Source organism: Camelina sativa, chromosome 12 (assembly GCF_000633955.1).
Source record: "Camelina sativa cultivar DH55 chromosome 12, Cs, whole genome shotgun sequence".
Classification (NCBI taxonomy): domain Eukaryota; kingdom Viridiplantae; phylum Streptophyta; class Magnoliopsida; order Brassicales; family Brassicaceae; genus Camelina; species Camelina sativa.
This window is the reverse complement of record NC_025696.1, coordinates 462,877-489,550: the sequence shown is the minus strand read 5'-3', so window position 1 is coordinate 489,550 and position 26,674 is coordinate 462,877. Positions and strand designations below refer to the sequence as shown.

Genomic DNA, 26,674 nt, shown 5'->3' with positions numbered 1-26,674 from the left:
ACAAATGATCTTATCCAATGATCCTTAAAAGGTCCACTTCCAAATTCTAAACGTTAACAAAATCCCGCATGATCCGTTGTATGTTGCTAGTCAAATCACAAGTGATTTTCTTCAAATTTATTACGCACCAAGTACTTAAGTTTTCACATGGAGTGTTTACCTTCTTAATTATCATGTACCGTACGTCAATTGATTAATCAAGAAACCAAATATACTATGCATTTGTTTTGTGGTCCAACCTCTTGGTGATCATCCATTGGTCTTAATTGGTTAGTTTAAAGTTACTTAGCAGCAATACTCATGAAAAATATACCATATAGCTGGCAGTTATCAAGCCACTTATATAAGGGTATTTATATAGTCTGTAGTCAGCTAGCTTGATTTTTTTAATTTGACTTAACTATTATGGGAGTCTTAGCTAGGGTCGAACACCATCACTTGACTAATTGGTTCTTTTCAAATTGTGCTGAAGCCTATAGCATAGCATTCCACTTATTCGAAAGAACAAGACTAATTAAATAGTTGAGTCTCAAAATTCACATCGGCATTAGATTAATTTTAAAGATGTAACACGAAATATACAGTTCAAAAAGGTTATCAAATTCAGCAAAAAATATTGTATTTTCATGACCATTTTTCGTTTTAATTACTAGGAATCTAGCTAGGATTAAAATCTTGATACTAGCTAACGGATGAAATCCCTGTGTAAACAATTATTAGTTATGAATCTAGCAAATAAAGAATTTAAAGTAAACGTTCTTGCAGTAAAAGATGTTTTAAAATGAAATTTAAAGTAAACAATTATTGTACGATTACTTCATAAAAGTACTATATATCTAATATTTAAAATGAAATTTTTACGACATACGTACGACGGTTAAGACTTTTATGAATTGATGGTATCCCTTTTTATCTGAATTGATGGTATGTCCAAATTATGATTAGTGAATATACATACTTTTGATTTGTTGACATAATAATTTAGTTATATATTGATTATTTTGTTCGTTTAGAATCTGAAACTCTTAAATTTGAATCCGAGTTGTGTGATAGATGACGGCTGCGCTACATCATAGATGATAGATCCAGAACTTTATTATTTCGACGAAACAACAAAACAAAACGAAAGCCTGCTCAGAGACAATGCAAAATAGCTAGAGAGTTTCACAAACGGGGTTTAAACCGCTCTCATCATAACGCTTAATTCTTGCAGTTGAAATAACAGAAACAAGCGCGGCCACGTTTGTCCTGATGGCATGCTCCATGGCGAGCGTCTTCCCATTTGATACATTGGCGGTCGCAGTGGCTCGTCAGCGTGCACCTCCCTGACCACGTTTGACTGTACCTTTGGCATATTTTAGCCTCCGCTACTTTCAATCCTATGTTCATATTTATCACATTTCTAGTTAACAATATTGTTTCATGTTTATGTACGTTATCTTTTAAAAAAAAAAAAAAAAGGTTTACGTTATCTTGATTAAAACAGTAATCATATCGACATATATATATATATATGATGCTAGCTATTATGTAAAGTTAAAATATATGTTGTGTCACTGACCAGTTGGAGAATGGAGAAGGAAGCAGATGCACAGGAGAGCAACGAGAGTGAATGACTTTGTCATTTTTCTTTCCTCTTTGTTCTTATGTTTGGTGTTTGTGTGATTTAACATGGTTACACACTAGGGCTTTTTATAGAGTTGGAGATGGAGAGTGAATTTGCTACTTAGATTAATTAAGAGACAATTACGGAGAGATTCATATGGGGGTGATGATTAATTTATTGGTTTAGATTAACGAAATCACGTTACGGAATATAAAATAAAATCTTAAATTGTATGACTTTAGAAGAAAAACTATGCGTGTAACACCTATTAATTTCCAAGTAAAAGGTGTTAATAAGTTGCACACACACACATAAATAAATAACTCTATTAATTTATTTTCTTAAGTCATAATTAACTCATAAATAATAATATCCAATATGCAACCAACAATTATTGTAATCATTAAAAAAAACTTACGAAATAAATAAAACAACACCTCTACCAGAGTTCGACTAAGTCGTGTTGACTCGTGGAATTGGTTATGAATCGGCTTTGATGATGATTTTTAAAATACGAAAAACACATATTAAAAAAAAATATATATATAAAAAATTGTTACTCATCACGAGTCACGAGCACGGCTACGACGAGGCTGCACAAGACTTATGACGCTAAAACAGAACTGGTGATTCGACCTATCCCAATAGAGTCCAATCACATCTCCTTCCTGGAGTTGTCTATCTTGCATGAGTTGTGCCCAATAGTCTCTCAAATAGTAATTACCCGGCATATTGTCTACACGAAGTTGTGATAGTCCCATGGGGTAAGTCACATCAGTATCCAAGTCAAGTACTTTTAAACGGACATTCCCGTTCAACATATCACTTGCTTTTATAGGCTTGAATGGATCACTTTCCAACTCGGGAAGTATGTAATCTACCATATCTGTCTTCGGTATAAGAAACGGAAATTCAAGGTCGCGTTCTTGAAGTGTCTTCTTTATGGTCCATGGTACATATTGCCTTAAACTCAGCTCGAGATCGAGATTAGCCATAGTATAAATTTGGAGATTTGGAAGATGAAACACTAAAAATAAAGTTTGAGAGGTAGAGAGCTAATCACCTTAACATGTTTATTTTTATAGTTTTACGTGAATGTACAATTTTCCTTTTCCATTACTTACAATTCCTCAAAACTATTCCTTTTGGTGGAGTCGATATTTTAGTTAGATTTGCATTTCTTGTTTAACCAAAAGTCCAAACGGCGTCATAAACATTTTTTTGGTAATTTTTTTGTAAAAGTGAACATTTTGGTTGAAAATAATAATGTATGATTTACATATTTTTTATTCTAAATATTGTTCTTGTTTCATATTTTTAGTGGTAAATTATGTGACCATTTAAATATTTTTAAGTACAATTTTTTTTTTTTTTGCCTTTTTGTTTGACAAGAATAATGTGTGTTTTATATATTTATGATTCTAAATATTTTCTTGTTTCATATTTAGGTATTTACATTTTACATTAAGAACATTTACATTTTACAATATAAAGAGCTATATAATAATCTTTTCCAAGTTTTACATGTTTCTTCTTTTTTCCATTTTCATTCGGACAATCGGCTTACGGCGTCAAATACATATATTTGGCCCATTTAAGCAAAACCAATTTATATTTGGGTCCCTTCATATTTTAACGTTTTTTTTTGTGTGTGTTTAGTTTTGTTTCCCTAAACCTAAAGCCATGCTTTGACGACTCTCATTTTGTACCCAATAACCCAAAGATTGGGACTTGAGATATAAACTTATGTCTAAATGCAATCCTTTAAAACACACATGTAGCATTGATCAACGAGTTACGAGGATAGACTATCCTTTCCGCGTTGCTTCCCCGACCACGTTTGACTGTACCTTTGGCATATCTTAATTAGCCTCCGCTACTTTCAATCCTATGTTCATTTTTATCACAGTTCTTGTTAACAATAATTTTTTTTTTTTTGAGATTAGCGCAGCCGTCATCTATCACAACTCGGATTCAAAACAAAAATCGGATATATAGCTCTTTAACAAAAGATAGTCAAATATAGATGATTTACTTCGAACTCAAGAGTTCAATATTAATATATATATATATATATATATATAAACAAATTACCAAAACATAATAATAATAAGAAGAAGCTAACTCTCTGTACTCTTAAGCTTACTCTGTATTGTCAATATTAAGAGTACAGCACAAATTACCAATACTATTATTAATTAGGCCCCATAATAAAGTACATCACATTATATATCTTAACCTCTGAGCAAATTCATACGGTGGACTTATTTTTTTTATAGGGTCTTCAGAAGACCGTCTTCTAAAAGGACCCATGTATCATACTCATTAGCCATACATAAATCAGAAAATAAATAACTCTGAACGATAAACAAAACATAAATAATTTTATTAAGTCATAACTCATAATAATAAAACGAACAATTATTGCAATAATTAAAAAACCTCACATAAATAAAACAGAATAACGAAAAAGCTCTATGGTAGTCTAGAATACGAAAACACAAAATATTTCTTAAAAAACTCGTTAATACTGCTGCTGGTATTGCTGTTGCTGTTGTTGCTGTTGCTGCTGCCGGGGCGCAACATATATGACGTGAAAAAGGAACTGGTGATTCCACTTATCCCAACTGATTCCAATCACATCCCCTATCCTGAGATCTCTATCTCTCTTGAGATCTCCCCACATGTTTCTGAAATAGTAACTACCAGGCATATTTTGCACACGAGTTTGTGTTAGTCGCATGAGGTAACCTACACCAGTATCCACGTCAAGTAACCTCAAAAGAACATGCCCGTCCAAAATATCGCTTGCACTTATAGGATTGACTGAATCAGTTTTCAACTCAGTAATAATGTAATCCTCCATATCTCTCTTCGGCAGAAGAAACTGAAAGCCAAGATCGTTTTCTCCAAGAGTCTTCGTTATGGTCCATGAGTCAGGTTGGCTTAAAGTCAGCTCGAGATTAGCCATAGTATAATTTTAGGGGTGTGGAAAAGATGAAAGATTAAAAAGCAAGTTTGAGGGGGTAGAGAACGCTAATCACCTCTACATGTTTATTTATAGTTATACGTGAACACAATTTTCCTTTTCCATTACTTACAATTCCTCAAAACTATTCCTTTGGTGGAGTTTATATTTTAGTTAGATTTGCATTTCTTGTTTAACCAAAAGTCCAAAACGGCGTTATCAACATTTTTTTTTTTGTGAAAGTTTACATTTCGATTAAAAATAATAATGTATGATTAACATATTTTTAATTCTAAATATTGTTCTTGTTTCATATTTTTAGTGGTAAATTATGTGACCATTTACATATTTTTTTAAGTACAAATTCTTTTTCTTTTTGATTAACAAGAATAATGTATGATATTTACATATTTTATCATTCTAAATATTGTTCTTGTTTCATATATTCAGTATTTACATTTTACATAAAGAACATTTACATTTTACAGGTTTTTTTTTTCTCTTCTCTTTTGGTTCTTTCAGGAAGAGTGATATAATCCTTTCCAAGTTTTTACATTTTTCTTCTTTTTTCCATTTTCATTCTGACAATCGGTTGACGGCCCATGTAAGCAAAACCCAAATTATATTTTTAAGTTTTTCTTTTATTAGTATTAGTTTTGCTTTGACTCTCATTTTGTACCCAAGAGACTGGGACTTGACTCACTTGAGATTTATTAAACTTATGTCCAGAGATTTTATTCTTCCAGGATTCAAGTCGCCAGTATTGAATTGCAGAGAAATGTGAAGAGAGAGAAAGATACCATCATGATCCATTGAGCCTCTGTAGCGAGATGTCATCTCCTCTCTTTGATTCATCCCATCATATATAGCTATACAAGCGGAGGATTTTATCTGATTATCTGATTCAGTTATGATCCTCGCAAGTTCAAATAGGAACGAACTTCATACACGACGACAAGCTCTTAAGATATAGGAGAAAAAGACTGTGATGAAACAAGTTAAATACATTGGGAATAGATAATACCAGTAACCTTTAATCCAAGTTAGAAACATTGAGGTTACAGAAACAAACTACTAGTAAAACTATCACATTACAGAAACATAAGAGTGTCAACTTGACCAGGGAAGACAGAGACTGCACGACAATACCACCAACCATCAACCTTGTGTGAAACCTCACGGTCTGTGATTCCTTCAATCTCAATTTTTCTGAAGCTATCTTTGTTTGGATCATAGAAGAGAACACGATATGTGGATGCACGTACAAAGAGTGGTGCCAAAATAACCTCACCAGCGTTGGTGGCGCTGAACAGTTGAAGTTCAAAATCTGTTGTCCACCCAAGTAAACTAGGCAAATCAAAAGTCTTATATGACCATTCCTCATTCACAGCATCTTCTAAAACCCACAAAGCAACCTTACGAACAACCTGATCTTCAAAGAGAAGGACAGCAAGCTTTCCCTTGTAGGATGTTAGCTTTGAAGAAGAGGAAGTAAGAAAGTAGTTACCACCGGCGGTGGTGTCAGGTCCACTGATAAGACGAAACTTTTCAGACCGAACATCAAAACTCATGATTGCAGGTTCATTTAGATGAGCGCCAGTAAAAGCTCCAAAAAACAGAACACCATCGATGCACATCTCATCACATGTAGGAGAATGGGGAGGAACGTCCTCAAGCATCCTCCATGATTGCTCACCATATCCGATCGTCAAAACCCCTAGCTCCTCGGCTAAAGCAAAGTTGTTTCCAACCTGAGGTCTTCCCATTGTCACGCACAACACTTTATAACAGCTGTCAACGGGATCAAAGCCTATGTAGTGGTTTAGTCTCTTATACTCTGAGTTGATACTAGGCAAGACAATCGATCTTCTAGTGGAAGGATTGTAGATGAAGAGTCCAGAAGCTGGTCCGTAGCAAATCAGACCGTGGACGGAAGGAGAAATGGTGACTCGGGATATAGACTGGTGTGTCATGTTGTAAGTGGCGACTACGGAAGAAGAAGAGAATGAGGATGAGGATGCTTCATCATCATAATAATCAGGGGCAGGGGCAGAGAAGACAAAACAGTTGTCTCTGCAAATGAAAGTGAAGAGAAGACCTTGCTTGTGTTGTGGTCGAGTCAAAGAAGAGGTTAGATATGCATCCCTGATATGAATGTTTATGTTAAGGATTGTATTTATTATTATTATTATTGTTTAATGAAATGATACAACTTATATATATATATATATATATATATATATAAGCACAAACCATAAAGACATAATTAAAGAGAATATTATAATTAATGTATATTAGAGTAATATATATATATATGGGATTTAATTAATACCTGAAATCTTTACTGAGGATTGTAGACCTCCAGAGCTTCGATACGCTGAGGGATCGCAATAAGGTTTTAACTGGAAACCATTGAGCTATGGCCATCTCGAGCTCATGAGGAAGCGTATAAGACTTTGCAATGTCATCATCATCTCCAACGGCAGCAATCTTCTTAGTCCTACTACGCCAACTTGTTTCCCCAATTTCGATTTGTTGTTGTGGGGATTGGGGAAAAAATTGCCTAGTACAACCTAGATTAGGGTTTGGAATTGGATCATCTTCGAGCTGTTTTTGTTCTGGAATCGAAGATGAGTACGATAAACCCAAACACAAGTCCAATAAATCCTCCTCTGTATCACTACTCATTCTTCTCTGGATCCAGCAGCTAGCTTAGTAAAAATTCAAGCTTTGTGTAAAACCTAATAAAATCTGAAGAAGAAGAAGAAGAAGATGATGAACAGAGTGTTAAAAATTCAAGCTTTGCTATTTTAATGATTCGCAAAAAAAGATTTCTAAAGTTATGAGAATTGCAGCAGCAGAGTTTCGTTTATCAACAAAAAAAAAATCCAAAACCAAGCTTTCAGAGAAAGAATGCAAGTAACTGGAGCAAATGCAAGTAAGTAAGTACCTGGATCTCTGCACTGCACAAACAATGGTCAGTAGACTCTTTTGGGTCTAACTCTCCACTCTCTGAAAGAAAGATGTCTTCGATCAGGGCTGGTAGAGTGGTAGCACTAGTAGATAGAGACTACAGTTACAGTGTGTAGAGAGAGAGACTGACTAGTAGAGAGTAGAGCGATACGGCTACATACAATACCGGTTCGCTTTCCTTAATTTGATCAGGTGAAATTCTGAGAGGCCCACCAATCTCACCGAGCCCATTAGGGCCCAGTTATAGCATAAATTATATATATTTTAATCAGTAAGAGGTTTATCAATCCGACCTTAGCTCAGTTGGTAGAGCGGAAGACTGTAGTAGTTGCTGTAATCTTTAGGTCGCTGGTTCGATTCCGGCAGGTCGGAATTTTTTTCATATTATACATTTATTATATTTTTTAGAAGCCGCATGTAGCGACGATTTGTTCGCTACTTTTTGCTACAGTACATTGATTGTGCCTATAAGTTATTTGATTCAAATAAACACAAATTTTGTACTGTACGAATCCATGAGGTTAGACTTTGTTCAAAAATCTAAATTAAAAGTAGTAGAAGGCTTTTTCATGTTTGACAGTAAATAAAACTTACAAGGTTTAGATTCCTTCTCTCTTCGCTTTCACCAAAAAAGAAAGAAAAAGAGACTAGGACCAGAGAGGCAAAATGTGAAATCTAAAGTAGAAAAAAACAAACAAAAATAATACTAACTATATTTTATATTAAAGAATTGGATAGTTATTATATGTTTTATTGCATTGCATGAGATAGAGAGACCAGACTACAAGTTACAACCTACAAGTACAACGTAGAATCGAAACTGAAATCAAACATTCTGAGAGAAAACGAATCTTTGCACTAATAAGTGATCAAATTTTGTTTTTGTTTCTGAATACGGCGTCATTATAAGGCAAGTTACGATCAAAAATACAAAGACACGTTTCACTTGTGGATGTTATGCTACACCAATAATGAATGATTCTTCATTTCAACTTTTTAAAGAAAAAAGAAGTGAGGCTTTTGTTAAAGTGTATCCAATAATGATTTTTTTCTTTTAATAATCATGAGACCAGCTCTACTCTATACATATGCTTTTGGTTAGAAAGAGACAAGACACTAAAGAAATACAAAGAGTTGTTGACACAAAGAGTTGTTGACCTACAATCCATTTCTCCATCTCTTAGTGAAGAAGTAATTGAATTTTTATATCTTTATTTTTTCTCATTTAATCATTTTCCTAAATTTTTGTTAACAATAATTTAAGTCCTAAATTTTGTTTACAATAAAGTTATTATACAAAACAATAAATAGGTGCTGCAAATGATTTTCACATATTAATTTATTAATTTGTTTTGGACAAACACATATTAATTTATTATACAAAAAAAAAGGAGATGTCAAAATCAAGGCAACTGCTTTACCGAATAAAATAATTACAAGTGGACAAAGTGATGAATATAGTGCGAGGATGCTTTTTTCATCTTCTTTAAAACGGCTAACATAGTGACTACTGATTATGAGAAACTGTATTTGGATACTACTAAACAAAAATTGCTTGCAACGAAAATACATTTTTTTTGGTAAAAGAAGGATACATGTATAATATATACTACAGCCTTTTACTTGAACTATGATTCTATAATAGACAGCAAACTAATACAGAGAAGATTTTTGTATATAATGGTGGTCTTCCAGTTATAAATGAATTTCGTTATTAACATTTTCTTAATCTTCTTCTAGAGTTTTTCTTAGTGTCCATTTAATCCAATCATATGAACGTTTAAAATTATTTAATTTTCAGTAAGACCACTTATACTAATAAAGCCACTTTAATCATATAACAAATATAATAAACAGAGTAATTATAATATATTTGATACAAAGACTAACTAACAAAATCTTTAGGAGCTGCATACTTTCCATGATCAATAATTCAATAGTATCTTATATCAAATTTAATAGTATGTTTTTTCTTATGTTAACATGCGCTACAACTTGTTCGGTTGGTACAATACCACATTTTTAGTTAAAATAAACTCTCGAGTGTTTTTTTCTCTTTTTTTCTTACCCCTCGTAATTAACTACCTTATAATATTTTTTTCAAATAACATTATAGTATATTATAATTTCTGTTTAAAATACTGATACTGAAAACACTAAATTTTGTAAAAATATTAGTTCTCATCAAATAAATAATTAGACTTTAGTCCATCAAATTAGAATCACATAGAATTTTTTTTCTTATGAAGTTGTGTAAATTTAAAGTCAAATATTTTTACCACGTTTAACATTTGAAGAATGCCAAAACGCGTTAACACATAAAATTTACTGTGTTTGTTTTGTTTAATTCCATTAGACATTTTTATTTTTATTGCTTCAGAAAACGAAAGTAACCGTACCAAGCGCACTCAACGACTCAGTTGTATAAATACTTACTTACATCAAAGCTAAATTCTCTCAAGAAATAAAGCAAAAGAGAGAACAAAGGGAAAAACATATTCTCATCATCTCTTTAGATTTCTCAGTTTCTTTTCATGAATATAACCCCAATTGGTCTCTTACCCTAATAGAGATCTGAAGAAAGAACAGCTCAAAACCTCTGTTTCTTCTTTCTCTAAGGGTTTTTTCTTCTTCTTCACCACGCAAATGGATTCGTTTAGTACTCAGAAAACTAAACCAAGAAAGATGAAGAGGCTTGCGAAGAAGTCTCGTGTTCAGATACTCTTTGATCTGTTTTTCCGGGCGATGGAGATAATCGTGGTTATGGTCACAGTAGCTAAGCTCTGTTATGAGCTCGTTATCACGTTTCAGGACTCTGGTGTAGCAGCGGTTATACTCGCAAACCGCAGCCTTGCGTTCGCTGTAGGAAACGCGATAGTCATCGCTCTGATCGCTAAATCCGGTCTTCTCTTGAACCAAGAACTTGATCACAAGTGCAAAAGAAACGATCTTTACGAGGAGTTTGTTCGGGAGAGCTCAAGGAGAGACGGAGGAATCTCACGAGCAGAGGTCAGAGAAATACAGAGTGAAGCAGAGAACAAGGCTAAACAGAGCATCACCGAGAACGAAGAGAAACAGAGCAAATCTGAGAAGAAGACGAAACAGATCATCGTTTTTGAGAAGGGAGTAAAACAGAGCAAACCTGAGAAGTTGACAAAACAGATCATCTCAGTGAACAGAGAGAAACAGAGCGTCGTAGTTGAGCATGAGGACATAACTGTGGAGATGGAGAAACAGAATTTGACTGAGAAGAGACGAAGTCAGAGTTACCAACGAAGCCAGTCAGAGAATCTGAAGGGTTTGGAGAAGAGTTCTTGTGGAAGGTTGAAGAGATCGGAGACGGATGTATCTTCTGAAAGAGTTGATTCCGATGATGAACTCCGATACAAGATCGAGTCTTTCATTGCAAGGCAGAGAAGGAATCAAAATGATGATTAGGTTTTGTATAATTTAGATTTAAAAATACAAAAAAATAAGCCAAAAAAAAAAAAAAACAGTGGTTTATGCGAAATAGCATTCACGTATATATTTAAGTGTTTGTTATTGCATAAATATTTGTTTATCTTTTTTTTTTCCTCTGTTTATTTCTTTGTATAATTTTTGGTACTTCTGTAATATTTGAATTACATATGTTTTTACACCACTTGTTGGTGTTGTGATCTTCAAATATTCATTTTGGAAGAATACTGATCCGTTACTATTATTCAAACAAATGATGATCCATGCATGATGATATGTTTCTACAAAAACTCTAGAAAATTACTTATTTTCTTCCATATTAGAAGTAAATCTATATAATTTATAAAATTAACCTTTTACCAAAAAAAAAAAAATCTATATAATTTTTAGATATTTTTTTTATACAAAAATCCTTTTATGACACCAATTTTTTTTTTGTTGAAATAAATAATTCTAACAATAAATTTGTTTTATTTACTCAATTTGCATATTAATAAGACCAGATAAGATTTAGAGAAAATAATAAAATAACGTTTCCTTAATAATTATTTACAAAAATGGTTTTTCTAATATAAGATGATAGCTAAAATTCTGTTGAACAAAAATTGAAAACGCTAAAACTTAATAAAAGAATTCAAAGAAAAGGTAAAACCTTGTCAATGCTCTCTCTAGATTTGTTGTCTGAGATTTTTGGCGTTTGTAAATTTGGGAGCCGTTCTCAATTTGGGTGTGTGAGAGAGGGAGAGTTATATAGATCTATCTTCCTTCTTCTCTCCCCTTAGTGTTGTTGTTGTTTTTTTTTTAATCTACAGGTAAAACAAAATCTTGAAGAATTAAAATCTCATATCCTCTCTATCACCTAAACCCTTTGAATCTCTCGCTTATTGAATTGAATCTTTAGGGTCTCATTTAGTTTATGTTAATTTTCTCATACGCTTTAAAGGATTTGTTTATCGTAATGTTTGGGGATGAATGTAACGTACTAACGTGTTTGGTTTCTTTGGGATTCTTTTTTTTTTATGTTCAATGATTGATTGTTAGACAAGGAAGAAGAACAGAGTTTTTTATTCGTTTGATTTGTGTGATTCAATAGGAACTTAAATCATGGCGGATACAATGGTTGCTCATGTGGATCGGCATAATAAAATAGGTGAGCTGAGAATTTTTTTTTCAATCTGAAATCCAAATAATTTCTGAAAGAGCAAGATTCTTTTGCAGATGTTGAGATCTCAGACGATGAAAAGAGATTAACAAAGCTTGTCTCCCTCAAGAAGAAGGCAATAAATGCTACGAACAAGTTTAAGCACTCAATGACCAAGAAAGGTCGAAGGCATAGCCGCGTGACGTGTGTCTCAATCGTTGATGAGATCGACACAGAGGAGTTGCAAGCGGTTGATGCTTTCCGTCAAGCTCTTATCTTGGATGAACTACTTCCCTCTAAACACGATGATCATCATATGATGCTTAGGTTAGGCCGTTCCTCTCTCTCTTTCTCTGGTTTGGTTTCTTCTCTGTTCTGTTGCTCTAACTAATTGAAATATCTCAGGTTCTTGAGGGCAAGAAAGTTTGATATCGAAAAGGCGAAGCAAATGTGGGCTGATATGCTTAACTGGAGGAAAGAATATGGTGCAGACACGATCATGGAGGTGACATTTAAAGGCTCTCTCACTTTTCTTTGACTCTCCGTTTTGTCTCTAAAGTTTCTCTGTTTCTTGTTAAAGGACTTTGAATTCAAAGAAATAGACGAAGTGGTTCAGTATTATCCACAAGGATATCATGGTGTTGACAAGGAAGGAAGACCTATCTACATAGAGAGGCTAGGCCAAGTCGATGCTACAAAGCTGATGAAAGTGACCACAGTCGATAGGTACGTCAAGTACCATGTGAAAGAGTTTGAGAAAACATTCAACGTCAAATTCCCGGCTTGTTCCATCGCTGCTAAAAGACACATTGATCAGAGCACAACGATCTTGGATGTTCAAGGCGTGGTATGTCATTCATATAAGCTAGTTTTTACTCATTGATTCTCTGGTAGGTGGGTATCATCTTGGACTAATGGATCTCTGTGTGTTTTACATTTGCAGGGGCTAAATAACTTCAACAAAGCTGCAAAAGATCTTCTTCAGAGTATTCAGAAAATCGATAACGATAACTACCCTGAGGTTAGGTTCAGTTCTGTTTTTTCTTCTTCCTTGGGTTGATTGATAATGTGGTTTTGACACGGAACCATGATCTCTTTCATTGTAGACGCTGAACCGTATGTTCATCATCAATGCTGGTTATGGGTTTAGATTTGTATGGAGCACAGTGAAATCTTTTCTTGACCCAAAGACTACAGCAAAGATTCACGTAAAGCATTCCCTTTTCCCACTTAAAAGATCTAAACTTCACTTTGTTTTTCTTCATCTGCATCTTGATTAGTTAGTAAACAAACTACTCTTCTTTTGTTCATTAATGACAGGTTCTTGGCAACAAATACCAAAGCAAACTGCTTGAAATCATTGACGCCAAGTGAGAACTTCATTACTCATTATTAGATGTGTAACTTGAAACTGTTGCTTTATCTTCAAATATGTTGTCTAAAACTCACTCTCTTCTCATTGTTTGTTTAGTGAACTGCCTGAGTTCTTGGGTGGTAAGTGCACCTGCGCAGATAAAGGCGGATGTATGCGTTCAGACAAAGGTCCATGGAACGACCCTGAGATCTTCAAGGTTGGTTCTCTACCTTATGCAGATCCTTTATTAGAAACACAGATGAATGAATCTTTTAAATATTACTACAAGATAACTTCTGATTCATATGTAAACTATATGTATAAAAAACAGTTGGTTCAGAACGGTGAAGGTAGATGCCTGCGGAGTAGCTTGTCAGATATCGAGGAAAAGACAATCTCAGAGTCTAAGAACCAAACAAAGGTAAGAAGCAGCAATAATGATCTTTAATTTTTTTTGCTTTTCAGTAAAATCTAACCCTTTTTGACATTTAGAAGAAATGCGAACCTTGCGAAGCAGAAGAGACTTACAAGGAATCTGCTGGAGAGAAGGAGAAGAGGTTCATTGACAAGACTATGGATGCTGCTGATTGGCCTACAAAGCTTCACAAAGCTAACAACAACCTCCCTGTCCCCGAGCCTAAAGGTTAGTATTCTTGGTAATGAAACCGGGACTTGTGTATAAGTTTCTTACTACGTGAAACTCTAAATTCAGATGTGAACTCGGCTGTGGATCCGTTGGAGAGGAAAGGGTACTTATATGGTAGCGTTATGGCATTGCTAATGGGGATAGTGGGAGTGATGAGGCTAACCAAGAACATGCCAAGGAGGCTCACCGAGGCGAATGTGTATAGCCGTGAAGGCGGCTCCGTGTATCAGGACGACGGAGTTACGGTTATGTCGAGGCAGGAGTATATGGCGATGTTGAAGAAGATGACGGAACTCGAGGAGAAATGCAAATCCTTGGAAGCTCAGGCTGCGTTTTCTCTGGAGAGGGATAGGGTTCTAGATGCTTCACTTCGTCGTGTTGACCAGTTCGAGCTTCACTTGTCTGAAACCAAGAAGGTAAAGCTCTCATTCTCTCTCACTAGTCTCTTGCTCTGTTTTCTCTGTTTCTCTGATTGCTTTGTTATTTAAAAATAAAATTTAGGCACTGGACGAGACAATGACGAGGCTACATGAGATGACGGCTTACATCGAGAAGAAAAAGAAGAAGAAGAGGAAGGTTAGAAGAAACACCTATAAAACTGATTCAGTGCTTTCATTGCTTGCAGAAACTATCTATTGATTTCTATTGTTTTTGCATTTTTCAGTTCTCGTGTTTCTGAAAGACTCCATCAGAGGGAGTGCCAACAGAAACTTCAGCCTTGAGGATGCAGGAGAACATATAAAGACGAACTCTTGTTCTGTTTGTATTTAAGGACTCTCTATTTCTCCTCTTTCTTTTTGTATAATTGGTTTGTTAATATATAAACCTTAAAAGACCCCATTCGTCATCATCAAAGAGAAAATAACTAATTAGCTTTTAACAGAAAATGAGATGAGAGTTGTTCTGTTTCAATGGTTTTACTTGCTCCTCTTCTTAATAAGTACAAACCTAAGAAGGGAGAGAGAGAATGCAGAGATGCTTCTTCTTCTAGAAACAGAACATTTGCTTCCTCTTCTTCTTCTTCTGGAAACAAAAACAACATTGATGGGTCATTCAATAACTGAATTTTGGATTTTGGACATTAAACGGTTAAAAGAAAAACAGACCTGGTGCTGAGCAATCTCTTGACGGTCAATATAAGCGAGTAATTCTTCTTGTCTCATCAGAGCTTCATAAAGAGCCTGCTCCAAATAAAGAAACAGAGTTTAGAGAGCATGAAACGTCTCAGTTCTAGTTTTGGTGGGGTTTTAGTTGTTGACCATAGTATTCAGTTACCTTCTTAGTAGCTATGAGTTCGGCTTCAAGGGCGTCTACACGGCAAACAGCTGCGTTAAGCAGTTCCTCTTTCTCATAAGGCATCTCAGATGGCTTTGACTGGAGCGCTCCAACTTTCTCCTCAAGTTCGGTTAACTTCTTCAGTACTGAATTGAGGAGATCAGCTTCCTCTGTAGCAGCGTTTCCTTCAATTTGCGATGCGCTTGTTGGCGGTGGAAGCTGCTTGGTCATAACACGGTCTGATACTGAGCGGAAGAATGTGAGAATCGCCATCACAAAAGCCATGAAAATAACTAGAACACGAGCACTGAAGCTTTCATGATCCTTTGGGACATTTGGAGGCATACGAGCTCCTGCGGAAAGAGATAGAAGACCAAAGTTTAAATCTTTTTTCATTTCCAGTGTATGATGCCAAAAGAGAAACTTTCTTTCACTTGAGCATAAAAAAAGTTACCTTTTGATAGAACCCTGTTGGTGGCGGCGGGTTTAACCTTCCAGGTGGCGTCAACAGCTTTGTCAACCATTGGAACATACTCATCATAACCTGCAAAACTACCGGCAAAACTCGTTTCACCAGAACCTACTTTTGCCTGCAAAATAATCACTAGGACGATTCAAAACCATGGATTCATCAAGTAATCTATTGAAAAAACAAGACAGAGAAAGTGAATTTATAGTATACCTCTTCACGAACAGGGGTCAAGCGGAGATGGGAATAACTCTTTACTGCTTTTGGGGATACAACGATATCTTCAGCATCAGAACCTGATTCTGCAGTTGATGTGTCACTTCCTTTTATCCATGGATAAGGCGGCTTTGCATAAGCAATGACTTTCCCCTCGCTGTTTAGAACTTTCACCACCTGCTTCGCACGGTGAGCTCCCCCATGAAGTACCATCTGCAATAACAGTACCATCACATAAACAGATAATATGAAAGTTTGGTGTGTAAAGAGAAACAGAAATCATATAAACAGATAATATGAAAGTTTGGGTGTGTAAAGAGAAACAAATGATTACTAACTTTCACAATTTCCGGATTTTTCCAAGGCCCTTTATCGGAAAGCATACAACCTCCCTGATCCGCGCAAGTACAAGCACCTCCCAAGAATTCAGGCAACTCGCTGAACAAATAAAAGATACATCACTGATGTAAGCAAAACACAGAAGAATCAAGTAACTCAAAGAATTAGGAGTTCAGGCTACATACCTAGATTCGATAACCTCGAGCAATTTACTCTGATACTTGTATCCAAGTACCTACATTACAAGATGAAACAGTCCATAATGAATCCCAAGAGCAGTTCAATGAAGGCAGCTATACCAAAAAACATAAAATGTAATAAAACATACATGAATCTTAGAAGTTGTTTTGGGGTCTAGAAAGCTCTTCACAGTGCTCCAAAGCAGACGGAACCCGGGCCCTGCATTGATGATAAACATCTGGTGGAGTGTCTCAGGATAATTGTTTCCATCAATATTCTGCAAGCGTGTAATAAGCTCACGAGCAGACTTAGTGAAGTTCTTCAATCCCACTCCTTGGACGTCCAAAATAGTAGTGCTAGAATCAATATACTTTTTAGCAGCAATAGTGCAGGCAGGAAACTTAATCATAAAACTCCTCTCGAATTCCTTAACATGATATCTTATATATCGATCAAGCGTTGTAACTTGCATCAGCTTGTTAGGATCAACTTTTCCTAGCCTCTCGATATACACAGGCCTGCCTTCTTTATCAACACTGTGATAACCATGCGGGTAATATTTAAGAACATCATCAATCTCTTCAAACTGAAAATCCTGAATAATAGTGTCGGTACCAAAGTCTTTCCTCCACTGGATCATATCAGACCACATGTGCTTTGCTTTCTCAATGTCGAATTTTCTAGCTTTTAAGAACCTCAACATCATGTGATAGTCATCGTGTTTATGAGGAAGCAACTCGTCCATCACCAAAGCTTGTCTAAACTCATCAACCGCTTGAAGCTCCTCTACATCACGAACATCCTCGATGGAGACAGAACTGACTCGAACATCGCTTTTTCTTCTCTTCTTCTTGAGAGAATGCTTGAACTTTGTGGATGCATTGATTGCTTTCTTTTTCAAAGATCCGATTCTTGTTTTCCTCTCGTCTTCTGAGTTCTCAAAATCAGACTTTCTTTCCTTTTTCTCATCACTGCTCATAATTCCCTCAAAACCTGTATACAAAAAAAAAAACCTCTTTACTAATCCAAAAGCTTTCAAGAACAACAACAAACAGCTGAAACTATTATGACCTAACTTGTCAACCCTAAGAACCCACTAGGAAAAAAACGAAATTGCAGAGAGTTTGGTATCTCATTACTCGAATAAAACTTAAAAATCAAATCTTTCTTCTCTACGATGGCCTTATGCTTTAGTGTGAAACCCTAGAAAACTCAACCGCAGCAGCAAAAATATCGCATTGAAAGAAATAAAGATGGATCCAAAGAGAAAAGAGCAGATCTGATATACTTACATGGCCTTGCGAATCGATCGACCGGACCTGACATCTTTAAGATTGCGAATGAAGCAAAAAAAAAAAAAAAACTATCGCTCAAATCAATCCAAAAATACGAATCGCTCACTTTTTGTTTTTGGTTTGGTTTATTGAGAATCTAACTTTCTCACATTAACCAGAAACACTCCTGAAATTTCGCAAAAAAAAAAAATTAACGATAAAGGAACAAAATTTCAGAAGTAAAAGGTGGAGTAGAATTCGGAGCTAACTATGGGAACTCTCTATATTTTATTTATATTTTTATTAAATTTCACTCTGGATTTTTTTATTTAATTTTGTTGTTGGCAAAATTAAAAATATCTAAATATTTTATTTACTTCTTTCTTATTTAATGACGCTCCACCCTTATTATTTACACGCTTTTCCTATTTTGAACCCCACTCTAATTTTTCCTTCACATTCTCATACCACATATTTATTTGACTCAACAATTTCTTTATTTTTTCCCATGAAAAAAAAATTAATGACAAAATATACCAAGTACTCCAATGAGAAACACAACTAACAACAAGTCAACCAATATAAAAAAAAAAAGGAGGAATCGTGGTTGTGCATTAAATGTAAAAAAATCGAGGTTTACTTCTGTAATAAAATCTATAATAAATGGCCTGAAAATAATAAATACGCATGAGATTTGGACGTTTCTATCAATTAATACAAGTTATATAAGTGAAAAAAAAGAAAAGTAAGTTAGTACAAGAGAATCGCTTTTTTGTCATCAGCCGACGAAGATCTAACGGTCATTAATGATCGTGGATGAAACATATTAACGGATCTACGATCACCATAGGTTGGCTGATATTTAAAAAAAAAAAAAAGACAAAAAAGATCAATGAGAATTTCGCCGACAAAACGGAGCAGTAAACGATGAGTCAACAACAGTCATTGGCCATTTGTTGTCGGATTTTATTTTTTTATTCTCTTTTTTATTTTTTTTTTCCCAAAAATTATTCCTTGATACTAGTAAAACGGAGCAGTAAATAATTAAACCAAGCCTCCTCCGTCGTCTAGGGTTTTTTACTCTTCCCATCTCCGCCGCCCTTTTCTCTCTCACTTGCGTTTTTCTCCCTCTTACTCTTCTTCGACGTCGTCCTCCGTCGCAGTCATGCCGGGTTCCGAACAATCGGAGATTCAGTGGCCAGCAAGGAGAGTCAGGGAAACTTTTTTCGAATTCTTTAAAGGGAAAGGCCACAAGTTCTGGCCATCGAGCCCCGTTGTTCCTCATAATGATCCTACTCTTTTGTTCGCTAACGCTGGTACGAAAAACTTGGATTGCCAAATACTTGATTTGTTTTATCTGTTATTGCCGATGGAAACTGGGAATTAGTCTTTAGTTGATCTACGGAATTCAGATTCTATTGAGTTGGTTTTATCTCGAATTGGTATTTAGTTGATGAGTTCACTGGAATGCTTTGTTCTGTTTTCTCTTTTGTATCTGAAGCTTTGGGACTTATTCATTCTTCAATTTTTAAAGTTTTGGTCGAAATTAATAAGACTTTGTAGTTAGGGATTCTTAGCTATGTATATTAAATTTCTCTTGATATCTCTGGTCACTGCTAGATAAACGAATGACTTTGAAACTTCTCTGTTTTTCAAGGAATGAACCAGTATAAGCCTATATTTTTGGGAACCGCCGATCCAAATACGGAGCTCAGCAAGCTAACTCGGGCATGTAACACTCAAAAGTGTATTCGTGCTGGTGGAAAGCATAACGATTTGGACGATGTCGGCAAAGATACTTACCATCACACCTTCTTTGAAATGCTTGGTAACTGGTCGTTTGGAGATTATTTCAAGAACGAAGCTATCGGATGGGCTTGGGAGCTCTTAACTAACGTAATTAGAACCGCTGCCATCTTATTTTGCAATACCTTATGGATCAAAGAGTATATTTTTCTTCCTACACATTTAGAAAAGGGACATTTGTCTTTTGCTTACTTGATTTAAGAAAATGTGCATGATATTTAGTGAACTATTATCTCTCTCCCATCGACAGTATGTCACAGTTTTGTAAAGTGATTCTTCTGTTTTCATTAGTCTGTACATCTCATTGAGATATCCTGCCACAGTATTTCATAATTTTTGTTTAGTTATATTCTCTCTCTGTTGGTTTGTATATTTCACTAAGAGATGATGACACAGACCTCCCTGTTTTCATGCCTCAGGTCTATGGGCTACCGACTGATCGAATTTACGCTACCTATTTTGGCGGTGATGAGAAAGCTGGCCTTCAACCCGATAATGAGGCTAGAGATATATGGTTGAAGTTTCTTCCACCTGGACGTGTACTACCCTTTGGTTGCAAAGTATGTTTGCTTCACTACTCCCATAAAAATGATTTTGAAACCAAGTAAAATTGAACAACATTTCATTTTTGTTAAATATTTCCAGTGTTATGTGAAAAGCGTTACAGCAAAGTCAGATATTTTATCAAATTCAATTGCCTTTATATTGTCACCAATGCTCTTGTATATACTGAAAAATCGCTTTGTCAATGATAACGACAGTCAAGTTTATACACTGTCAAGTTTTGGTAGTTGGCAGGCTAAAAAGACCATTGTTTATGATTTCCAGTCAAAAATTCTAGCAAATGTAAATCTAAGAATCATATAATGCTGTTTTTCTTTCATTTAACTTTTTATCAAACTGCAGGATAATTTCTGGGAAATGGGTGACACAGGTCCACCTGTGGACCTTGTACTGAAATACATTATGATCGTGTCGGTAACCGTGATGCTGCATCCTTGGTTAACAATGACGATCCAACATGTTTAGAAATATGGAATCTTGTCTTTATTCAGTTCAACAGAGAGAGTGATGGCTCGTTAAAACCTCTGCCTGCTAAGCATGTTGATACCGGAATGGGCTTCGAGAGGTTGACTTCTGTTCTTCAGAACAAAATGAGCAACTATGATACAGATGTGTTCATGCCTATCTTTGATGACATTCAAAAGGCCACTGGAGCTAGGCCATATTCTGGAAAAGTTGGTCTGGAAGATGTCGACAGAGTTGACATGGCATATAGAGTGGTTGCTGATCATATTAGGACCCTATCATTTGCTATTGCCGATGGCTCTCGTCCTGGTAATGACGGCCGTGAGTATGTTCTGCGGCGTATTCTCCGTCGAGCAGTTCGCTGTGGAAAGGAGATCCTAAAAGCTGAAGAAGGGTTTTTCAACGGGCTTGTAAGTTCTGTTATTCGGGTCATGGGCGATTTCTTTACAGAGTTGAAGGAACATGAGAAAAAGATCACAGAGATAATAAAAGAAGAGGAAGCAAGCTTTTCCAAAACCTTGGCCAAGGAAACTGAGAAATTTCGGAAAGTACTTGGGCAGGCGGTTCAGGGAAATACACTACTGAGTGGAGAGGATGCTTTTGTGTTATCGGCTACATATGGTTTCCCGATAGAGTTGACTCAGTTCATGGCTGAAGAAAGAGGGTTACTGGTTGATGTTGATGCTTTCAACAAAGCCGTGGATGAGGCCAAGGAAAGATCAAGAAGTGCCCAGAATAAGCAAGCTGGTGGCACCATTGTTATGGATGCTGACGCTACATCAACATTGCACAAGACTGGTGTGTCAGCAACAGATGATTCTTTTAAGTACATTTGGTTCCAGGATCACGAGAGTGAACTAAAGGCAATCTACACTGGCTCCTCTTTCCTGAAACGTTCAGCTGCTTGTGATAACGTGGGACTAGTATTGGAGTCTACAAGTTTCTATCCTGAGCAGGGTGGTCAGATTTTTGACACGGGACTTATACAAGGCTCATTTGGTACATTCAATGTATGCAGTGTCAAAATATTTGGGGGCTTTGTTATTCATATTGGGTATCTTTCTGAAGCAGCAACTGGAGAGGTATCTGTGGGGGATAAAGTGATTTGCAAGGTTGACTATGAGAGACGTAAACTCATCGCTCCTAATCATACTTGTACACATATGTTGAATTATGCCCTGAAGGAAGTGCTGGGGGATCATATTGATCAGAAGGGATCAATAGTTCTTCCTGAAAAACTGCGATTTGATTTTTCCCACGGCGAGCCGGTTGCTCCTGAAGATCTGAGAAAGATCGAATTGATAGTGAATAAACAGATCAAGGATGAATTGGATGTATTCTCCAAGGAAGCAGTGCTTTCTGAAGCCAAGCGCATCAAAGGTCTAAGAGCAGTGTTTGGAGAAGTCTACCCTGATCCTGTCAGAGTGGTGTCAATTGGGAGACAAGTTGAGGATCTCTTGGCTGATCCTGAAAACAATGAGTGGTCATTGCTTTCTTCTGAATTTTGTGGAGGAACCCACATAACAAACACCCGCGAAGCCAAAGCATTTGTAATTCTATCGGAGGAGGGAATTGCTAAAGGTACTCGTAGAATAACTGCTGTAACTACTGAATGTGCCTTGAAAGCATTGAATGCGGCGTCCTTACTTGACAAAGAAGTAGAGGATGCGTCCGTGGCAGAGGGAAGTGCATTGGCAGAGAAAGTTTCTGCTTTGAAAAGCCAAGTAGACAAAGCAATTATCCCAGCAGCTAAGAAGGCAGATATCAAGGCTAAGATTGCTTCGCTTCAGAAGGAAGTAAAAAAAGCTCAGAAGAGAATAGCGGAACAAAACCTGAAGAAATCTGTCCAAGTAGCAACAGAGGCGGCGGAGTCTGCAGCATTGGATGGGAAGACTTTCTGCATAATCCAGCTGGATGTGGGTCTTGATGCAGCAGCTGTGCGAGAGGCGGTTTCTAAAGTAATGAAAAAGAAGGGAATGTCGATAATGGTGTTCAGCACAGATGAAAGCACAAACAAGGCGGTTGTGTGTGCAGGAGTCCCAGACAAATCAGATCAGTTCAAGCAGCTAGACGTCACAGAATGGTTGACAACTGCGTTGGGTCCTCTAAAAGGTGGATGCGGGAAAGGGAAAGGTGGTCTTGCATCAGGACAGGGAACGGATGCTTCCCAGTTGCAGGCGGCTTTGGATATGGCTGCATCATTTGCATCAATGAAACTCAACTGATTTGGTCGGAGATCTGTATGGGCAGGGTAACCTCTACTTAGTTGATTTCATTGTAAACATGTTCAAGAATCTCTTGATGTTTCAGTCAAAGTGACCTATTGATGTATTAACTTGTGAGACTGAAAACGTGGCTAATTTAGTAAATTTTAATTAATACTCCTAGTAAGCAAAGATTTTTATTTCAATCGAAAGATTAATCACGACAAAATGACTACATTTGTTTATATAAGCACTATAGTTTTACATGTCACTCTTATAAGAATTCCAAAAATCATCATCTCCCTCATCGTTGTCACATTCATCTCCACCGTCCGATCTCAAGCCATCCCCACCGTCCGATTCCTTCACTCCATCTACTGCATCACTTGCCCGCTCCGTCTCCTCAGGCTTCTCCGGCTCCTCCTACACATACAAAAAATACGACAGCGTTTTAACATTTCAATTCAACAAAGTTAACAGATTTAGGCGCCAACTATAATAAAGCTTTGGGATTTATATACATTCTGGGGAACATCATTTGTCTCTTCTGTCTCTGCGCCAACTTCTTCTCCTCCTTCTTCTCCTTCTTCGGCTGCTTTTGCAGCTGCGGCTTCCTCTTGAAGCTTCTTAATCACGTTAGGGAAATGAATAAGTTCTGCAAAACAGAACAAAACTTTCAGATTTCTACGGCTCATCATCCCAAGGAAACTATATTATTATAGGAGAGAAAGAGAGAGTTGTTCTCTCACGTTTTGGGCGAGTTGCCAATGCCTCATTAAGCTTCAATGGATATCGACGTTCTTCCAGTTTGAATTTGAGCTTCATCTGTTCACGCGTTCTATTAGGAAACAGATGTTGTATCATCGATAGATTGCTCCCAAACTCTCGAATTCCCTGCAAAAACAGAAAGAAAACAATGAGCAAACAATATATTATCTCCGTTCAAAGTGATTTTTTTTTTGTCTACTAGAGTTTCAGGGCCTCTCTCAACTTTACCTCATAGAAGAGTTCTGTATCTTGCTTTGACCATCGAGTTCTTGCAGTCTTGTACATGTACGTTTGATAGTTAACAGGTGAGTCTGGTTTCACTACATAAGCTTCTTGATTTTCGCTATCCTCCATACCAAATTCATCTTCTGCATCAAATCCTTGAGAATAATACTGACTCCCTGATGCGTTCCCCGATGCGTTCCCTGATGCGTTCATATCACTGCACGTAACACACACACCCATAAGACGGTGAAAAATAATAATCTAAAAGCAGTCTAACTTAATCGACTAGCGCTTCCCATTTAATACCTTTCTTGGATCGGTGGCACAACAGCTCCCTTTGCTTCTTTTTTCTGCAATATTAACAAGATATAGACAATAAGAGTAAGGATCCGAGCTACAAGGATATGCTAAAATTCAATAGAATCTGCAGAGGAGCTCAAATGAACAGTGTTCTTACCTCCAGCCATTCTTTATATTCAACAAGACGTAGCATATCTCTAATAGGAAGAGATCTGATTTCATCATCCGGGGTTTCAAGCAATTCCTTCTCCACTGCGACAGGAGATAAACATGAATCAATCGATATGCAGACAATAGCTAACCATAAGCTAGATAGTAATATCAGTCAGTTAGTTAGAGTTACGTGTTCTCTTTTGTCGACGACTCGAATGTTTGAATTTCTTCTCTGTTTTTTCGCTTGGTGCTTCTTCACTCGTGTTTTTCCGCTTTCGACCAGCAGCCCTCTTTGATTTTCCCTTTTTTTTTCCTCTTACAGACTGTTCTTGTTCTAATGTATTATTATTCCCCAAACAACTTTCTTCTTCTCCTGTACCTATATAGTTATCCGATCTGCCAGAAGCATTTTGCGCCTCCGTCTCAGGAACCTGATAAAAAAATTACAAGCAGAACCACATTTGAAATAATTGCTAAACTTAAAACAGGTGCGGTTGGAAAAGCAAACTCAATTTGCAATCTTACCGTTTCTCTGGGGGCTTCAGGAATATTAGGTTCTTCTTCTTGAAGATGTCCATAAGTACTGAAGTCGTTTCTTGATTCCACATTGTCCATTACTTCAGACTCGTTAGTACCCATTGAAAAATAACCGGTACCATCAACGGAGTAATGAGGCTCAGGTTCTTCTTCAACCACAGTGTCGAGCACTCTAGGTTTTGGTTGGAGTTTCCCCGTATGTTGCACTACACAGGTACAACATTATAATTATACATTTAACAGAACTAAAGCATATCAAATGTGAATATTCAGAGTCTAAAATTACCATATGAACTGGTGGTGCCTTCCTCCTGTATAATATCAAGAGTTTCCATATCCAAATGACCCTCATCTTCCTGTAACAATATCAAGACTTATCCATCAGTTCTAAATTTGCAGTAAAAGAAGTAAACACAAGAGAATATTCACAATACCCCAGTTTCAGGAGTCACAAAATCTCGAAATATTGTAGAATCTTGTGTTCTGGGATCATCAGGGAATGCAGACGCAGCAGCCTCTATGCTATCATCACTTCTTTTCCCCCCTATATCCACGTGATTACAAGCACGAAGAACAGATGCTCCCGTAGACCAATGAACCTCTCTTGAGACTACATTCACATTCTATAAGAAGCAATAACTTTTTTTTATAAGAACCTATAGCATACACTAAAAAACAATCCAAAAGGTAGACATAATAGCACATTACCTCTTCTGATAATGTTTCAATGGTAGACTGGTTGATGGTTCCACTCTCTGGAACATTAGACTCAGAAGGTAAAGCCTCTGTAAATAAACAAAACTCCACATATTAAAACACTGACAACTTTTGGGAACAAGATAGAATAAACAAGCTGGTTGAGGGAAGAAACAAAACCGTTGGGAATAGCCGATGATTCATTTAGAGAAACAGAATCTTCTTGGCTTTGTGTTGAGAGTGTTTCCTTGGCAACATTGGTAGGCAGTGTTGTATGGGATGTTGAAAGAGAGACTTGTTTCTTCTTAGGTTGAGGTCTACCTTTTGGTTTGAACCTTGTACCAGCCCTAACTAGTAAATCCAAAATTCACAAATGTTTCAGCCACATTAGTCAATTCCAAACAAAAAAAAACTCATGAAACTAATCAAAGTGGGATTAAGAAAAAAACCCAAATTACCTGCTGGAGCAGCATGATGTGAGGGATGATCATCAAAATCTAAATCCATCACTTGTGTTTTTTTAATGTTTCACAGATACTCTCCCTCTCGCCAATGTGTCACCACTCTCTGACAATACAAAAACAAAAAAAACTCAAGATCAATGACAGATCTCAAGAATAAAAACTGAAACTTTTTCAACGGCTATTCGTTTAGTCGGCAAATCAAAGCAAATACTCTAACACAAGAATAAAAACTGAAACTTTTTGGCTGAGAACTGGAGATTACAATTACCCAATAAACCATGAAACGAATCCGTCGGAGGCTAGACCATTGTTCGTTGCCGTCGCCTAGGGTTTAGCTACTCGGAAAAGATAGAGATTGGCCGGGAAAGGTCTGCGCCTCTTATCGCATAGATAAAGGAAAACAATATTACAAAATAATTAAAGAAGATCGTGCAGGCTAGTGGTCAATTATAACGTCCGTAAGTGTTTGGTTTTGACTTCGCACTAGGGTTCGATGCTCTCTCACAGCACCGTCTCTTAAATACTTGTGTATATATATATTATAGGGCCTCAGGAGAAAAATTAAAATAAAGGTTTTTAGTGGGCCTATCTC

General features: G+C 36.4%; 7 protein-coding genes, 1 long non-coding RNA gene, 1 other non-coding gene and 1 pseudogene across 12 annotated transcripts; 4 read left to right on the top strand and 6 right to left on the bottom strand.

The window, feature by feature from the left end:
• Positions 1,074–1,673, bottom strand: LOC104729227. The gene is made up of 2 exons (XR_758236.1): positions 1,562–1,673; positions 1,074–1,379 (listed from the first exon to the last, which is right to left on the bottom strand). It is a non-coding gene; the product is annotated as an uncharacterized LOC104729227 (long non-coding RNA).
• Positions 2,170–2,601, bottom strand: LOC104733080 (B3 domain-containing protein At1g10455-like). Its single transcript, XM_010452692.1, has one exon. It carries the CDS (start codon positions 2,599–2,601, stop codon positions 2,170–2,172), a length of 432 nt encoding a protein of 143 aa, XP_010450994.1.
• Positions 4,131–4,577, bottom strand: LOC104733079 (putative B3 domain-containing protein At1g51970). The gene has a single exon (XM_010452691.1). It carries the CDS (start codon positions 4,575–4,577, stop codon positions 4,131–4,133), a length of 447 nt encoding a protein of 148 aa, XP_010450993.1.
• On the bottom strand, positions 5,559–7,684 carry LOC104729225 (putative F-box protein At4g38870). Its single transcript, XM_010448149.2, has 3 exons — positions 7,525–7,684; positions 6,907–7,325; positions 5,559–6,719 (listed from the first exon to the last, which is right to left on the bottom strand). The coding sequence occupies exons 2-3, from the start codon at positions 7,260–7,262 to the stop codon at positions 5,666–5,668; spliced, it is 1,410 nt and encodes a 469-aa protein (XP_010446451.1). The 5' UTR covers positions 7,263–7,325; positions 7,525–7,684; the 3' UTR covers positions 5,559–5,665.
• TRNAY-GUA lies at positions 7,836–7,919 on the top strand. Its single transcript is given in 2 exon segments — positions 7,836–7,872; positions 7,884–7,919. It is a non-coding gene; the product is annotated as a tRNA-Tyr (tRNA).
• LOC104729224 lies at positions 9,995–11,218 on the top strand. Its single transcript, XM_010448148.2, has one exon. The coding sequence runs from the start codon at positions 10,194–10,196 to the stop codon at positions 10,983–10,985; it is 792 nt and encodes a 263-aa protein (XP_010446450.1). The 5' UTR covers positions 9,995–10,193; the 3' UTR covers positions 10,986–11,218.
• On the top strand, positions 11,621–14,901 carry LOC104729223 (phosphatidylinositol/phosphatidylcholine transfer protein SFH2-like). Of its 3 annotated transcripts, none has more exons than XM_010448146.2 (14): positions 11,621–11,651; positions 12,100–12,156; positions 12,225–12,474; positions 12,553–12,652; positions 12,728–12,994; positions 13,091–13,168; positions 13,254–13,355; positions 13,468–13,517; positions 13,619–13,718; positions 13,833–13,922; positions 13,994–14,144; positions 14,214–14,563; positions 14,649–14,723; positions 14,812–14,901. In XM_010448146.2, the coding sequence occupies exons 2-14, from the start codon at positions 12,111–12,113 to the stop codon at positions 14,824–14,826; spliced, it is 1,674 nt and encodes a 557-aa protein (XP_010446448.1). In that variant the 5' UTR covers positions 11,621–11,651; positions 12,100–12,110; the 3' UTR covers positions 14,827–14,901. The 3 variants fall into 3 exon arrangements, with proteins under 3 accessions (XP_010446448.1, XP_010446449.1, XP_010446447.1); XM_010448147.2 differs by lacking the exon at positions 11,621–11,651 and adding an exon at positions 11,658–11,818 and having other exon boundaries at positions 13,997–14,144; XM_010448145.2 differs by lacking the exon at positions 11,621–11,651 and adding an exon at positions 11,658–11,818.
• On the bottom strand, positions 14,992–18,188 carry LOC104729222 (phosphatidylinositol/phosphatidylcholine transfer protein SFH6). 2 transcript variants are annotated; one of them, XM_010448143.2, is made up of 9 exons: positions 17,919–18,188; positions 16,775–17,619; positions 16,632–16,681; positions 16,446–16,545; positions 16,105–16,320; positions 15,877–16,012; positions 15,423–15,775; positions 15,254–15,328; positions 14,992–15,170 (listed from the first exon to the last, which is right to left on the bottom strand). In XM_010448143.2, exons 1-9 carry the CDS (start codon positions 17,950–17,952, stop codon positions 15,135–15,137), a joined length of 1,845 nt encoding a protein of 614 aa, XP_010446445.1. In that variant the 5' UTR covers positions 17,953–18,188; the 3' UTR covers positions 14,992–15,134. The 2 variants fall into 2 exon arrangements, with proteins under 2 accessions (XP_010446445.1, XP_010446446.1); XM_010448144.2 differs by having other exon boundaries at positions 14,992–15,167.
• On the top strand, positions 18,943–23,145 carry LOC104729211 (annotated as a pseudogene).
• Positions 23,124–26,570, bottom strand: LOC104729212 (transcription factor TFIIIB component B'' homolog). The gene is made up of 14 exons (XM_010448130.2): positions 26,351–26,570; positions 26,077–26,185; positions 25,799–25,969; positions 25,631–25,707; positions 25,357–25,545; positions 25,209–25,278; positions 24,911–25,128; positions 24,576–24,816; positions 24,390–24,484; positions 24,239–24,282; positions 23,936–24,149; positions 23,689–23,833; positions 23,461–23,594; positions 23,124–23,362 (listed from the first exon to the last, which is right to left on the bottom strand). Exons 2-14 carry the CDS (start codon positions 26,123–26,125, stop codon positions 23,201–23,203), a joined length of 1,809 nt encoding a protein of 602 aa, XP_010446432.1. The 5' UTR covers positions 26,126–26,185; positions 26,351–26,570; the 3' UTR covers positions 23,124–23,200.